The 15,597-nt window shown below is 55.4% G+C and overlaps 1 protein-coding gene across 1 annotated transcript in view; it reads right to left on the bottom strand.

Moving 5' to 3' along the window:
* Nucleotides 1-491: 491 nt before the first annotated feature.
* POLA1 (DNA polymerase alpha 1, catalytic subunit) overlaps nt 492-15,597 on the bottom strand; it is a 54,645-nt gene continuing 39,539 nt past the window's right edge. Inside the window, exons 24-34 of the mRNA XM_061581950.1 lie at nt 15,000-15,032; nt 13,796-13,888; nt 11,448-11,653; nt 10,474-10,606; nt 6,488-6,619; nt 5,497-5,671; nt 4,671-4,861; nt 3,697-3,822; nt 2,800-2,916; nt 793-880; nt 492-505 (exon numbers count right to left, since the gene is read on the bottom strand). Coding sequence (XP_061437934.1) covers nt 492-505; nt 793-880; nt 2,800-2,916; nt 3,697-3,822; nt 4,671-4,861; nt 5,497-5,671; nt 6,488-6,619; nt 10,474-10,606; nt 11,448-11,653; nt 13,796-13,888; nt 15,000-15,032 — 1,308 coding nt within the window. The remainder of the gene's footprint in view (nt 506-792; nt 881-2,799; nt 2,917-3,696; nt 3,823-4,670; nt 4,862-5,496; nt 5,672-6,487; nt 6,620-10,473; nt 10,607-11,447; nt 11,654-13,795; nt 13,889-14,999; nt 15,033-15,597) is intronic.

Genomic DNA, 15,597 nt, shown 5'->3' with positions numbered 1-15,597 from the left:
AGCAGTGGTAGCAGCAGTAGCAGTGGAGGTAGCAGTAGCAGTGGTAGCAGCAGTAGCAGTGGAGGTAGCAGTAGCAGTGGCAGCAGCAGTAGCAGTGGAGGTAGCAGCAGCAGTGGTAGCAGCAGTGGTAGCAGCAGTAGCAGTGGAGGTAGCAGCAGCAGTGGTAGCAGCAGCAGCGGCGGTGGTAGTAGCAGCTGCAGCAAAGCGGCAAGGAGCCGGCACCACCAACAATTACACACACACGTGTGTACGTGTGTGTGTGTACGTGTGTGTGTGTGTACACTACGTGTGTGTGTACGTGTGTACGTTGTGTACACCTCGTGTGTGTACACTACGTGTGTAAGGCTGTGTACGTGTGTGTGTGTGTGTGTAAGGCTACTTGTGTGTATAAGATGGTATACACGTGTGTGTGTGTAAGGCTGTGTACGTGTGTAAGGCCGTGTACGTGTGTTTTTAGGGGTGTGTGTGTGTGTACACCTCGTGTGTGTACACTACGTGTGTAAGACTGTGTACGCGTGTGTGTGGAAGGCTACATGTGTGTATAAGATGGTATACACGTGTGTGTGTAAGGCTGTGTACGTGTTTTTAGGGGTGTGTGTACACTACGTGTGTAAGGCTGCGTACGTGTGTAAGGCTGTGTGTGTAAGGCTGTGTGTGGCTGTGTACGTGTGTGTTTTTAGGGGTGTGTGTGTGGACACTACATGTGTAAGGCTGTGTGTATGTAAGGCTGTGTAAGGCTGTGTACGTGTGTGTTTCGGGGTGTGTGTGTGTGTGTCATTGCATTGAACTCACTCTTTTCAACCTCGGTGAGAGATTTGCAGTCCAAGTCAAACAGGTGTTGGTAGAAGCACAGTTGGGTGTACAGCATCTTCTCTGTGTACTGCAAACACAAACAAAGATCCCCCGTGTAGCCTTAACACACTGTAGGGGCAAGTGCTGATAGCGAGCGGCACCTATGAAGGCCGGCACGGCGGCACACGAGGGGGTGGGTGGCCAACACCACGCCCGGCCGCCTTTGTCTCCCCAGTGGCGATGTTTACTACACATCGCACCAGGTACACATTTGAGGCTGAGTCGACCTAGGGGAGGCCCAGGAGCGATTCAGATAATCGTCACCGGTGTTGGCCGTGAGCGGGAATCGAACTCAGGTCTCCGGGTTTGTAGCGCAGCGTAGCGCTAACCACTACACTACCGCTCCCCACACACCTACACACTGACACACACAAAAAACAAAGATCCCCCGTATAGCCTGTAACAGACTGTAGGGGTAAGTGCTGTTAACGAGCACCCACGAAGGCCGGCACGGCTCACGGGGGGCGTGGGGTGTCCAAAACAAGGTGCCCATTTAAGGCCGAGTCGATCTAGGGGGTGACCCAGGACCTGGTTCAGTTATTCGTCACCGAATGTTGGTCGTGAGTGGGAATCGAACCCGGGTGGCCGGGTTTCGTAGCGCAGCGCAGCGCGCTAAACCGCTGCCCCACCACTCCCCACGCAACAACGATTAGAGCGCCGGGCGGATCAAATGCAGCGAGTTGGTGTGCAGTGGGGAGCACAGATGGTGGTGGTGCATCTGCCAGTCATCTCAGTCGGTCAACCCCATGGTACCACCTGGGTCTGTCCCGTGACCTCCTGCACCTAGCCTGGCACAGTTGGGGGCACAGGTGGTGCATCTGCCAGTCATCTCAGTCTGTCAACCCCATGGTACCACCTTGGTCTGTCCCGTGACCTCCTGCACCTAGCCTGGCACAGTCAGGGGCACAGGTGGTGCATCTGCCAGTCATCTCAGTCGGTCAACCCATGGCACCTGCTGGGTCTGCCCTGTGACCTCCTGCCAGCGGGCTTTCGACACTTCACGTGGCCTTAAGGTGCACATAGCCTGGCACAAGCGTTGTGGTGACGTCACCGCCACTTAGTGGCGAATGGCGGTTGTTGTTGTGTGTGTGTGTGCGTATGTGTGTATGTGCGTGCGTGTGTGTGCGTTTATGTCTGTGTGCGTGTGTGTGTGCGCGTGTGTGTCTGTGTGTGTGCATGCGTGTGTGTCTATGTATGTCTGTGTGTATGTGTGCGTGTCTGTGTGTATGTGTGTGTGCGTGTCTGTGTGTATGTGCGTGTCTGTGTGTATGTGTGTGTGCGTGTCTGTGTGTATGTGTGCGTGCGTGTCTGTGTGTATGTGTGCGTGCGTGTCTGTGTGTATGTGTGCGTGCGTGTCTGTGTGTATGTGTGTATGCGTGTGTATGCGTGTGTATGCCTGTGTATGTGCATGTGCGTGTCTGTGCGTGCGTGTCTGTGCATCTGTGTGTATGTGCATGAGTGCGTGTCTGTGCGTGTGCGTGTGTGTCTGCGTGCGTGTCTGTGCGTGTGCATGCGTGTGCATGCGTGTGTGTGCGTGTCTGTGTGCGTGTGTGTCTGTGCGCGTGTGTGTGTGCATGCGTGTGCGTGTGTGTGCGTGTCTGTGTGTGCGTGTCTGTGTGTGCGTGTGTGTGTGTGTGCGTGTCTGTGTGTGTGCGTGTGTGTGCGTGCGTGTCTGTGTGTGTGCGTGCGTGTGTGTATGCGTGTGTGTCTGTGTGTATGTGTGTGTCTGTGTGTGTGTCTGTGTCTGCGCGTGTCTGTATGTGCGTGTCTGTGTGTGTGTGTACGTGTCTGTATGTGTGTGTGTGTCTGTGTGTGCGTGCATGCATGTGTGTGCGTCTGTGTGTGTGCGTGTGTGTCTGTGCGTGTCTGCGTCTGTGTGTGCGTGTGTGTGTGCATGCGCGTCTGTGTGTGTGTGCGTGTGTGTGTGTGCGTGTGTGTGCGCCGCACCTCCGCCCTGAGCACCCCTCTGTGGCACGTGGGACACAGCGGCCCCTGCTGGGTGAAGGTGAGCGGCAGGCGCCGCGTGCGGTGGCGACACGCCATGTCCTCGCACACCAGCCAGCCCTGGCACAAAGACAAAGATCACCCCCCACCCCCCATCGGATTACTGCTGCGGCCAAAATAAAATATTGGGATTGTGAAGTGGCGTGGGCGTGGCAGGCGAGTGGTAAGGGTGGTGTGGTGGGCGAGGTTGGCGTGGCGAGGGTGGTGTGGTGATGGTGGTGTGGTGACGGTGGTGTGGTGAGGGTGGTGTGGTGATGGTGGTGTGGTGAGGGTGGTGTGGTGAGGGTGACGTGGTGAGGGTTGACGTGGTGAGGGTGATGTTGTGATGTGGTGAGGTTGTCGTGGTGATGGTGGCGTGGGTGACGTGGCGAGGGTGACGTGGCGAGGGTGACGTGGCGAGGGTGACGTGGCGAGGGTGACGTGGCGAGGGTGACGTGGCGAGGTTGTCGTGGCGAGGGTGACGTGGCGAGGGTGACGTGGCGAGGGTGACGTGGCGAGGGTGACGTGGCGAGGGTGACGTGGCGAGGGTGACGTGGCGAGGGTGACGTGGCGAGGGTGACGTGGCGAGGGTGACGTGGTGAGGGTGACGTGGCGAGGGTGACGTGGCGAGGGTGACGTGGCGAGGGTGACGTGGCGAGGGTGACGTGGCGAGGGTGACGTGGTGAGGGTGACGTGGCGAGGGTGACGTGGCGAGGGTGACGTGGCGAGGGTGACGTGGCGAGGGTGACGTGGCGAGGGTGACGTGGCGAGGGTGACGTGGCGAGGGTGACGTGGTGAGGTTGTCGTGGTGAGGGTGACGTGGCGAGGGTGACGTGGTGATGGTGGCGTGGCGCCCCTCACCGCGTGGTAGCGGCTGACGTGGCGCCGCACATCGAGCTGCAGGCGGTTGCTCAGCGCCGGCAGGTTCGCCAGCAGCGAAGCCTCGCAGCTGGTGCAGCACAGCAGACTCGGCTGGATGTGGACACCCTGAGTGGCACGCACACACACAGTCACACACACAGACACACACACACACAATCACACACACAAACACACACAGTCACACACACAGACAGACACACACACACACACAATCACACACACAATCACACACACAGACACACACACACACAGACACACAGTCACACACACAGTCACACACACAGTCACACAGACACACAGTCACACACACAATCACACACACACACAATCACACACACAGACACACAGACACACACAAACACACACAGTCACACACACAGACAGACATACACACACACAATCACACACACACAATCACACACACAGACACACACACACAAACACACACAGACACACACACAAACAGCAGCGAGGCCTCGCAGCTGGTGCAGCACAGCAGACTCGGCTGGATGTGGACACCCTGGGTGGCATGCACACACAGATACACAATCACACACACAATCACACACACAAACAGCAGCGAGGCCAACCGGCAGAGGTCGCAACCGGGTACCCGATACCCGTACCCTACCTGATACCCGTACCCTACCCGATATCCGGCTACCCGGCCGGGTACGGGTACGGGTACCCGTTTGCGACCCTGGTGCGGCCGGGTACGGGTAGGCCGTGAGTCACTGGTGAGTCACCGTTTGTCACTCATTTCGGGTAGGGTAGGGTACGGGTAGGGAACGGATACCCGTACCCGGCCAGATACGGGTACGGGTACCCATTTGCGACCCTGGTGCGGCCGGGTACGTTACGGGTAAGGAATCAAAACCCGTTTGCGACCTCTGCCAACCGGCCCACCGGTGTTGGAGGCCGACACGCCCGCGCCGTGGCGCCCGCCGCCTCACCGATCCGCGGAAGGGCCCGTCGATGGTGCCCGCGGCTCCGCAGGCGGCGCACGTCACGGCGGGCCGCTCGCAGCGCGCGAAGCGCTCCTCGTAGCTCAGCGCCACGCCGCCCAGCAAGGCCTCGTCCTCGTCGCGCGACGACGACGTCACGGCGGACAGCGACGACGCTCGGAACTGGGACGGGTCCAGGCCTGGGTGGGAGCCGGGGGGGTGGGGAGGCATTGGGAAAACCGGAGATGCGGTGAGTGTGGCGAGTGTGGTGAGTGTGGTGAGTGTGGTCAGTGTAGTGTGGTGAGTGTGGCGAGTGTAGTGCGGTGTTTGTGGTGTGGTGAGTGTAGTGTAGTGTGGTGAGTGTAGCATGGTGTGGTGAGTGTAATGCGGTGAGTGTGGTGAGCGTGGTGAGCGTGGTGAGTGTATTGAGTGGTGAGTGTGGTGTGGTGAGTAGTGCGGTGAGTGTGGTGGTGAGTGTAGTCAGTGTGGCGAGTGTAGTGTGGTGAGTGTAGTGCGGTGAGTGTGGTGAGTGCGGTGAGTGTAGTGTGGCGAGTGTGGTGAGTGTAGTGTAGTGAGTGTAGTGTGGTGAGTGTAGTGTGGTGAGTGTAGTGTGGTGAGTGTAGCGTGGTGAGTGTAGCGTGGTAAGTGTAGTGCGGCGAGCATGGTGAGTGTGGTGAGTGTGGTTCGTGTGGCGAGTGCAGTTTGGTGAGTGTAGCGTGGTGAGTGTGGTGAGTGTAGCGTGGTGAGTGTGGTGAGTACAGTGTGGTGAGTGTAGCGCGGTGAGTGTGGTCCGTGCGGCGCGGTTCGTGCGGCGAGCGAGGCCCCCGTCACCCACCGAGCCACTGGGCGATGATCTGCGTGTCCACTCCCTCCATGGGCTCGCAGAGCCTCGAGACGACGGGCAGCACCTGGCTGGCGAGGTAATACTCCGTGTCCAGCCGGAGCCCCTCCTGGCGCTGCAGCTGCTCAGGAGCGTAGGCTCGCTGGCTCGCCGCCAGGCCAGAACCGTCCTGCGCAAAGCCAGAAAACGACCGCCGTTGCCTCAACGCCAGAGGTCGCAAGCGGGTACCCGGGTACGGGTAGGCCGTGAGTCACCGGTGAGTAACCGTTTTGTCACTCATTTCGGGTAAGGTACGGGTAGGGAACGGGTACTCGATACCCGTACCCTACCCGATACCCGGCTACCCGTACCCAGCCGGGTACGGGTACGGGTAGCCGTTTGCGACCCTGGTGCGGCCGGGTACGGGTAGGCCGTGAGTCACTGGTGAGTAACCGTTTGCCACTCATTTCGGGTAGGGTACGGGTAAGGAATCAAAACCCATTTGCGACCTTGGCTCAACGCCGGTGATGCCGGCGATGGTGAGCGCCGATCGCTTGCAGAAGGAACGGCTGCCACTGGGGGTGGGCTAGGGCAGCCGTGGTGATGAGACGTTGACCGCCTCGGCTGGTACGAGGGCGGGAGGTCGTGGGTTCGATCCCGATCCTGACGACGCCTGCTGCTGCTGCTGTGTATTTGGAGTCTGCGTCTCTCTCTCATCATCATCACGGTGGCTAGGAGATGTTGACTAGCTCGCCAGGTCTACAGGAGGTCTTGGGTTCGACCCCGACCCTGACGACGCCTGCTGCTGCTGCTGCTGTATATTTGGAGTCTGCGTCTCTCTCTCATCATCGTCATCACGGTGGCTAGGAGATGTTAACTACCTCGCCTGGTCTACACCCACCCACACCCACGCCCACCCACACCACCCACGCCCACCCACCCACGCCCACCCACACCACCCACGCCCACCCACCCACCCACTCACCCACCCACACCCTCCCAGCACCTGGCACACGACGTAGGTGACCGTGTCGCCCGCCCTCAGCCGCTTGCCCGCCTGGGAGTTGACCCAGAGGGCCACGTGCACGTGGGGCAAGGAGCGTTTGTCTGGGTAGTCCTGGGGGTCCTTGGTCAATGCCTGTGGTGGGGGGGGGGGGCAAGTGGGGGGGGCAAGTGGGGGGGGGGACAAGTGGCGGGGGCAAGTGGGGGGGGGGGGGGGGGAGGAGGAGGGGAGGATGAGGAGGGGGGGGGTCAGCATCAATGTGAGCCCCTCAGCACTTGCGGTGAGCGACACCAACCTAGGTTGGTGTGTGGGTAGGTGTGTGGGTAGCTGTGTGGGTAGGGGTGTGGGTAGGTGTATGGGTAGGTGTGTGGGTATGTGTGTGGGTAAGTGTGTGGGTAGGTGTGTGTGTAGGTGTGTGGGTAGGTGTGTGGGTAGGTGTGTGTGGGTAGGTGTGTGGGTAGGTGTGTGTGCAGGTGTGTGTGGGTAGGTGTGTAGGTAGGTGTGTGGGTAGGTGTGTGGGTAGGTGTGTGGGTAGGTGTGTGTGGGTAGGTGTGTGGGTAGGTGGGTGGATAGGTGTGTGGGTAGGTGTGTGGGTAGGTGTGTAGGTTGGTGTGTGGGTAGCTGTGTAGGTAGGTGTGTGGGTAGGTGGGTGGATAGGTGTGTGGGTAGGTGTGTGTGGGTAGGTGTGTGGGTAGGTGTGTGGGTAGGTGTGTGGGTAGGTGTGTGTGTAGGTGTATCAGTAAGTGTGTGTGTGTGTAGCTGTGTAGGTAGGTGTGTCAGTAGGTGTGTGTGTGTAGGCACACCTTGTGTATGTGGTACGTGTGTGTGTGTAGCTGTGTCAGTGTGTGTGTGTGTAGCTGTGTGTGTAGGTGTATCAGTAGGTGTGTGTGTGTAGCTGTGTGTGTAGGTGTATCGGTAGGTGTGTGTGTGGGTAGCCACACCTTGTGTATGTGGTACGTGTGTGTAGCTGTGTGTGTAGGTGTATCAGTAAGTGTGTGTGGGTAGCCATACCTTGTGTATGTGGTACGTGTGTGTGTGTAGCTGTGTCAGTGTGTGTGTGTGTAGCTGTGTAGGTAGGTGTGTCAGTAGGTGTGTGTGTGTAGCCACACCTTGTGTATGTGGTACATGTGTGTGTGTAGCTGTGTCAGTGTGTGTGTGGGTAGGCGCACACCTTGTGTATGTGGTACGTGTGTGTGTGTAGCTGTGTCAGTGTGTGTGTGTGTGTAGCTGTGTGTGTAGGTGTATCAGTAGGTGTGTGTAGCTGTGTGTGTAGCTGTGTCAGTGTGTGTGTGGGTAGCCACACCTTGTGTATGTGGTACGCGTGTGTGTGTAGCTGTGTGTGTAGGTGTATCAGTATGTGTGTGTGTGTGTAGCTGTGTGTGTAGCTGTGTCAGTGTGTGTGTGGGTAGCCACACCTTGTATATGTGGTACGTGTGTGTGTGTAGCTGTGTGTGTAGGTGTATCAGTAAGTGTGTGTGTGTGTAGCTGTGTAGGTATGTGTGTCAGTAGGTGTGTGGGTAGCCACACCTTGTGTATGTGGTACGTGTGTGTGTGTAGCTGTGTCAGTGTGTGTGTGTGTAGCTGTGTGTGTAGGTGTATCAGTAGGTGTGTGTGTGTAGGCACACCTTGTGTATGTGGTACGTGTGTGTGTGTAGCTGTGTCAGTGTGTGTGTGTGTGTAGCTATGTGTGTAGGTGTATCAGTAAGTGTGTGTGTGTGTAGCTGTGTGTGTAGGTGTATCAGTAGGTGTGTGTGTGTGTGTAGCTGTGTGTGTAGGTGTATCAGTAGGTGTGTGTGTGTGTGTAGCTGTGTGTGTAGGTGTATCAGTAGGTGTGTGTGTGTGTGTAGCTGTGTGTGTAGGTGTATCAGTAAGTGTGTGTGTGTGTAGCTGTGTGTAGGTGTGTCAGTAGGTGTGTGTGTGTAGCTGTGTGTAGGTGTGTCAGTAGGTGTGTGTGTGTGTAGCTGTGTCAGTAGATGTGTGTGTGTAGGCACACCTTGTGTATGTGGTACGTGTGTGTGTGTAGGTGTGTCAGTAGATGTGTGTGTGTAGGCACACCTTGTGTATGTGGTACGTGTGTGTGTGTAGGTGTATCAGTGTGTGTGTGTGTAGCTGTGTGTGTAGGCACACCTTGTGTATGTGGTACGTGTGTGTGTGTAGGTGTATCAGTGTGTGTGTAGGCACACCTTGTGTATGTGGTACGTGTGTGTGTGTAGGTGTGTCAGTAGATGTGTGTGTGTAGGCACACCTTGTGTATGTGGTACGTGTGTGTGTGTAGGTGTATCAGTGTGTGTGTGTGTAGCTGTGTGTGTAGGCACACCTTGTGTATGTGGTACGTGTGTGTGTGTAGGTGTATCAGTGTGTGTGTGTAGGCACACCTTGTGTATGTGGTACGTGTGTGTGTGTAGCTGTGTGTGTAGGCACACCTTGTGTATGTGGTACGTGTGTGTGTGTAGGTGTATCAGTGTGTGTGTGGGTAGGCACACCTTGTGTATGTGGTACGTGTGTGTGTGTAGCTGTGTGTGTAGGCACACCTTGTGTATGTGGTACATGTGTGTGTGTAGCTGTGTGTGTAGGCACACCTTGTGTATGTGGTACGTGTGTGTGTGTAGGTGTATCAGTGTGTGTGTGTGTAGCTGTGTGTGTAGGCACACCTTGTGTATGTGGTACATGTGTGTGTGTAGCTGTGTCAGTGTGTGTGTGTAGGCACACCTTGTGTATGTGGTACGTGTGTGTGTGTAGCTGTGTGTGTAGGTGTATCAGTAGGTGTGTGTGTGTAGCTGTGTGTAGGTGTGTCAGTAGATGTGTGTGTGTAGGCACACCTTGTGTATGTGGTACGTGTGTGTGTGTAGGTGTATCAGTGTGTGTGTGTAGGCACACCTTGTGTATGTGGTACGTGTGTGTGTGTAGGTGTGTCAGTGTGTGTGTGTAGGCACACCTTGTGTATGTGGTACGTGTGTGTGTGTAGGTGTATCAGTGTGTGTGTGTGTAGGTGTATTAGTGTGTGTGTGTAGGCACACCTTGTGTATGTGGTACGTGTGTGTGTGTAGGTGTATCAGTGTGTGTGTGTGTAGGTGTATCAGTGTGTGTGTGTAGGCACACCTTGTGTATGTGGTACGTGTGTGTGTGTAGGTGTATCAGTGTCTGTGTGTGTAGGTGTATCAGTGTGTGTGTGTAGGCACACCTTGTGTATGTGGTACGTGTGTGTGTGTAGGTGTATCAGTGTGTGTGTGTAGGCACACCTTGTGTATGTGGTACGTGTGTGTGTGTAGGTGTATCAGTGTGTGTGTGTAGGCACACCTTGTGTATGTGGTACGTGTGTGTGTGTAGGTGTATCAGTGTGTGTGTGTAGGCACACCTTGTGTATGTGGTACGTGTGTGTGTGTAGGTGTATCAGTGTGTGTGTGTAGGCACACCTTGTGTATGTGGTACGTGTGTGTGTGTAGGTGTATCAGTGTGTGTGTGTAGGCACACCTTGTGTATGTGGTACGTGTGTGTGTGTAGGTGTATCAGTGTCTGTGTGTGTAGGTGTATCAGTGTGTGTGTGTAGGCACACCTTGTGTATGTGGTACGTGTGTGTGTGTAGGTGTATCAGTGTGTGTGTGTAGGCACACCTTGTGTATGTGGTACGTGTGTGTGTGTAGGTGTATCAGTGTGTGTGTGTAGGCACACCTTGTGTATGTGGTACGTGTGTGTGTGTAGGTGTATCAGTGTGTGTGTGTAGGCACACCTTGTGTATGTGGTACGTGTGTGTGTGTAGGTGTATCAGTGTGTGTGTGTAGGCACACCTTGTGTATGTGGTACGTGTGTGTGTGTAGGTGTATCAGTGTGTGTGTGTGTAGCTGTGTGTGTAGGCACACCTTGTGTATGTGGTACGTGTGTGTGTGTAGCTGTGTGTGTAGGTGTGTGTGTGTAGCTGTGTGTGTAGGTGTATCAGTAGGTGTGTGTGTGTAGCTGTGTGTAGGTGTGTCAGTGTGTGTGGGTAGCCACACCTTGTGTATGTGGTACTGTTGGACGTCCACCGTGCCGTCAGCCACGCTGCGCCCCGTCTCCTCCAGGTGGCTCTGGATCTTGTCCAAGATGTCTCCGTGCGGCTGGTCGGACAGGATCTGTCCGATCACGTAGCTGGGTGGACGCCACCGTGGGACAGAGGGAGGGGGAGGGAGTGATTGCAATTCAGCGTGACGCAACAACGCTGTACGTAAATAGAAAACCGAAAAAATAAAAAAAAAATAAAAATCAGAAAAAATATAATTTAAAATAATCAACTGTTCATTTAAAATAATAAAAAATTAAATAAAAAAAATAACAAATTGAAAATAATAAAAGCAGTAAACCCACAATAAAAATAGTAAAATAAAATTTGTATTTAAAAATAAATCGAAAATAATAAAAGATGTTAACTACCTCGCCTGGTGTACAGGAGGTCGTGGGTTCGACCCTGACCCGGACGACGCCTGCTGCTGTATATTTGGAGTCTGCATGTCTCTCTCTCTTCATCATCACGGTGGCTAGGAGATGTTGACTCCCTCGCCTGGTATACAGGAGGTCGTGGGTTCAATCCCGACCCCTTACCCCTGCGTCTCTCTCATCATCACGGTGGCTAGGAGATGTTGACTACCTCGCCTAGTATACAGGAGGTCGTGGGTTCAATCCCGACCCCTTACCCCTGCGTCTCTCTCATCATCATCACGGTGGCTAGGAGATGTTGATTACCTCGCCAGGTATACAGGAGGTCGTGGGTTCGACCCCGACCCTGACGGTGCCTGTTGTACATTTGGAGTCTGCGTGTCTCTCTCATCATCATCATCACGGTGGCTATGAGATGTTAACTACCTCGCCTGGTGTGCAGTGTTCGAGTGTGGGAAGTGAGCGTGCCTCCCCACCACCCACCACCCTCCCCACCACCCACCCCACCACCATCCCCACCACCCTCCCCGCCACCCTCCCACCACCCGCCACTCACTTGCCGCAGGCCTTGGCAAGGCCGCACCAGTCGCGCCGCACGATGTCCAGGCCCTTGAGCTCCTGCCGCGTGGTGTAGGAGCCGTCGGGCTGCCGCTCGACGCTCAGCGCCGCGTACTTCTTCTTCTTGAGCAGCAGCATGGAGCGGTAGACGCCGTCAACGTCGATCTCCAGCAGGCGGTACGAGCGGTTCACCTCCGCCTTCACCTGCGGGGAGCGCCGTTCAAGTTCATTGATTAGGTACAAGCCCAGAGGTCGCAAACGGGTTTTGATTCCTTACCCGTACCCGGCCGCACCAGGGTCGCAAACGGGTACCTGTACTCGTACCCTACCCGATACCCGGCTACCCGTACCTGGGTACGGGTACCCGATTGCGACCTCTGGGATGAAGCCATGTTGCAGGCGAGGGTGGGTTGATTCTAGGAACTTGAATTGTGAGAAGAGACAAGACGTTGGGAAATGAGTGACAAACGGTGACTCACCAGTGACTCACGGCCTACCCGTACCCAGCCGCACCAGGGTCGCAAACGGGTACCCGTACCCGATTGGGTACGGGTTTCTGGGTATCGGGTAGGGTACGGGTATCGGGTACCTGGTTGCGACCTCTGGTATAGCCCTGTGAGCCATTCGGCTCTTGAATCGGGTGCAACCGCAACAAAGAAAAAACTAAAACATGAACGAGAAAACATCTTCAAGTGATCTTCTTGGTTCTTTCGGTAAAGTCACGTAGAAGGGAAATAATACAATAACAATAAAACATAATAAAATAATATAACGGTGGCTAGGAGATGTTGACTACCTCGCTTCTACGTGACTTTACCGAAAGAACCAAGAAGATGAATCCCTGCAGTCACGAAAGCTTTAAATCGAAATCAGTCGGAGTGTCAACATTTTTCAATGCACCTTTAAGATCAGCGGTGACGTCACGGACACGTGGAGCCCCCCCCCCCCCCACACACACGCATGAACCCACACGCACGCACGTCAACCCCCCACAGAAATCTCACGTGAACCCACACCTCGCACGTGAACCCCAACGCAAGCACACGTACGCGCGCACACGTACGCACAAAGACAAAAAAATTAACCCGTAAAAACAAAGTTGTTCACTATAAATGCTTTAATATGCGTGGCATCGGTTTTATTTAATTATTAATTTCTGTTTTTCTTGAGTAACAGTTTCATTTTTATCACATTCGTATTTTAAATTAAATCTAAAAAACATTTTCCTAAAAAGTGGAAAATTTTGGCTAAAAATTTTCACGAAAATAACTTGTCACGCACAACGAGTTTGTGTGCAAAATGTCAGCTCGATTGGATCACGGGAAGTAGGTTAAAAAACGACCGAAAGATTTGCACGGTACTAAGCGCGCAAGCAAGCAAGTGAACTTAATATAAAGGATTTAATAAGTATAACCCGTAAAAACAAAGTTTTTCACTCTAAATCCTTTATATGCGTGGTGGCTAGAGTCCTCTCGTCCTCTGGCTTGAGATGGCTGCCACCTATGCAGTATTAAGCAATTGGTAATTAAATATTTAATTTGTTTTCCCTAAACAGTGTAACATTTTGGAAAAAAAAATTTCTCGAACATTAATTGTCTCGCACAACGAGTCTGTGTGCAAAATGTCAGCTCGATTGGATCACGAGAAGTGGGTTAAAAAACGACCGAAAGATTTGCATGGTCGTAAGCAAGCAAGCAAGCACGCAAGCACGCAAGCAAGCGAACTTAATATAAAGGATTTAAAAAAGATCACCCTCGTGTAGCCTGGAACAGACTGCTGGGGCAAGTGCTGTTAGCGAGTAGCAGCAGCACCTATAGAGGCCCGCACTGTGGCACACGAGGGGGTGGGTGGCTGACACCACGCCCGGCCGCCTTTGTCTCCCCAGTGGCGATGTTTACACACCGCACCAAGTACTCATTTGAGGCCTAGTCGACCTAGGGGAGGCCCAGAACCGGTTCAGATAAAATCGTCACCGGCGTTGGCCGTGAGCGGGAATTGAACCCGGGTCGCCGGGTTCGTAGCGCGACGTAGCGCTGACCACTACACCCACCGCTCCCCCGCACCAGAGCTCGCAAACGGGTTTTGATTCCGTACCCGTACCCTACCCGAAATGAGTGACAAACGGTGACTCACCAGTGACTCACGGCCTACCCGTACCCTACCCTACCCGTACCCTACCCGTACCCTACCTGAAATGAGTGACAAACGGTGACTCACCAGTGACTCACGGTCTACCCGTACCCGGCCGGGTACGGGTAGCCGAGTATCGGGTAGGGTACGGGTATCGGGTACCCGGTTGCGACCTCTGCCCTGCACACAACATCATCGCGGCGATCGTCAGCCCACCTTTGACCCCAGCCGGTAGACCTCGTCCAAGTCCCGGCTGTTGGTGTTGATCATGATGGAGTCCGTGTCTCCGTAGATCACCTCCAGGTTCATCTGCGTCGCACACGACCCCTGGGGTCAACAAACGGCCGCCCCCCCGTCCATTGCCAGGCACAATATGGCCAGGGGTCTCCTGCCATCATCACGGTGGCTAGGAGATGTTGACTACCTCGCCTGGTACGCAGGAGGTCGTGGGTTCGATCCAGACCCTGGCTTCTGCTGTATATTGAGTTTGCGTGTCTCTCTCTCATCGTCATCACGGTGGCTAGGAGATGTTGACTACCTCGCCTGGTGTCGTCGATTCGATCCTGACCCTGACGCCTGCTGCTGTATATTTGGAGTCTTCGTGTCTCTCTCATCATCATCATCATCACGGTGGCTAGGAGATGTTAACAACCTCGCCTGGTCTACAGGAGGTCGTGAGTTCGATCCAAACCCTGACACCACCTGTGCTCCCTACTGTGCCAGGCTAGGTGCAGGAGGTCACGGGACAGACCCGGCAGGTGCCACGGGTTGACTGACTGAGATGACCGGCAGATGCACCACCAGCTGTACCCCCCTACTGTGCCAGGCTAGGTGCAGGAGGTCACGGGAAAGACCCAGCAGGTGCCATGAGGTTGACCGACTGAGACGACTGGCCGATTGCACCACCAGCTGTACCCCCCTACTGTGCCAGGCTAGGTGCAGGAGGTCACGGGAAAGACCCAGCAGGTGCCATGAGGTTGACCGACTGAGCCGATTGCACCACCAGCTGTACCCCCCTACTGTGCCAGGCTAGGTGCAGGAGGTCACGGGACAGACCCAGCAGGTGCCATGGGTTGACCGACTGAGACGACTGGCTGATTGCACCACCAGCTGTACCCCCCTACTGTGCCAGGCTAGGTGCAGGAGGTCACGGGACAGACCCAGCAGGTGCCACGGGTTGACCGACTGAGACGACCGGCCGATTGCACCACCAGCTGTACCCCCCTACTGTGCCAGGCTAGGTGCAGGAGGTCACGGGACAGACCCGGCAGGTGCCACGGGTTGACCGACTGAGACGACTGGCCGATTGCACCACCTGTGCCCCCTGCTGTGCCAGGCTAGGTGCAGGAGGTCACGGGAACAGACCCAGCAGGTGCCACGGGTTGACCGACTGAGACGATTGCACCACCCACTCGCTCACCTTCTGCACCAGCTCCTTCGTGTGCAGCAGGATCTGGAAAAAGCAAAAGGGGGAAAAAATCACGCGCCACGCGCGGACACGCGTCCCTGGAAGCACACACGCACGCACGCACGTACGCACGCACGCACGTACGCACGCACGCACGCACGTACGCACGTATGCAAGTACGCACGCACGTACACACTTACGTACGCAAGTACGCACGCACGTACTTACGTACGCACGCACGCACGTACGCACTTACGTACGCACTTACGTACGCACGCACGCACGTACGCACACACACACATACGCACGCACACACACGCACGCACACACACGCACGCACGTTGACGTTCTACTGCGGGAGGGTAGCGGCGTAGCAGCACCACCCGTGCCACGCAGCCTGTGCGGAGGTTGTAAGTGTTCTTCCCGTGACCCGCATCCCCCGTCCTGCGGAGTGTGTGTGAGTGTGTGTGAGTGTGTGTGAGTGTGTGTGTGAGTGTGTGTGTGAGTGTGTGTGACTCAGTGGGGTGTGTGCGAGTGTGTGTGAGTGTGTGTGTGAGTGTGTGTGTGTGAGTGTGTGTGAGTGTGTGTGTGAATGTGTGTGAGTGTGTGT

The sequence above is a fragment of the Lethenteron reissneri genome, unplaced genomic scaffold, assembly GCF_015708825.2.
Source record: "Lethenteron reissneri isolate LAM-NWPU_2019-01 unplaced genomic scaffold, ASM1570882v1 scaffold_1638, whole genome shotgun sequence".
Classification (NCBI taxonomy): domain Eukaryota; kingdom Metazoa; phylum Chordata; class Hyperoartia; order Petromyzontiformes; family Petromyzontidae; genus Lethenteron; species Lethenteron reissneri.
This window is presented reverse-complemented; position numbering and strand designations above follow the sequence as displayed.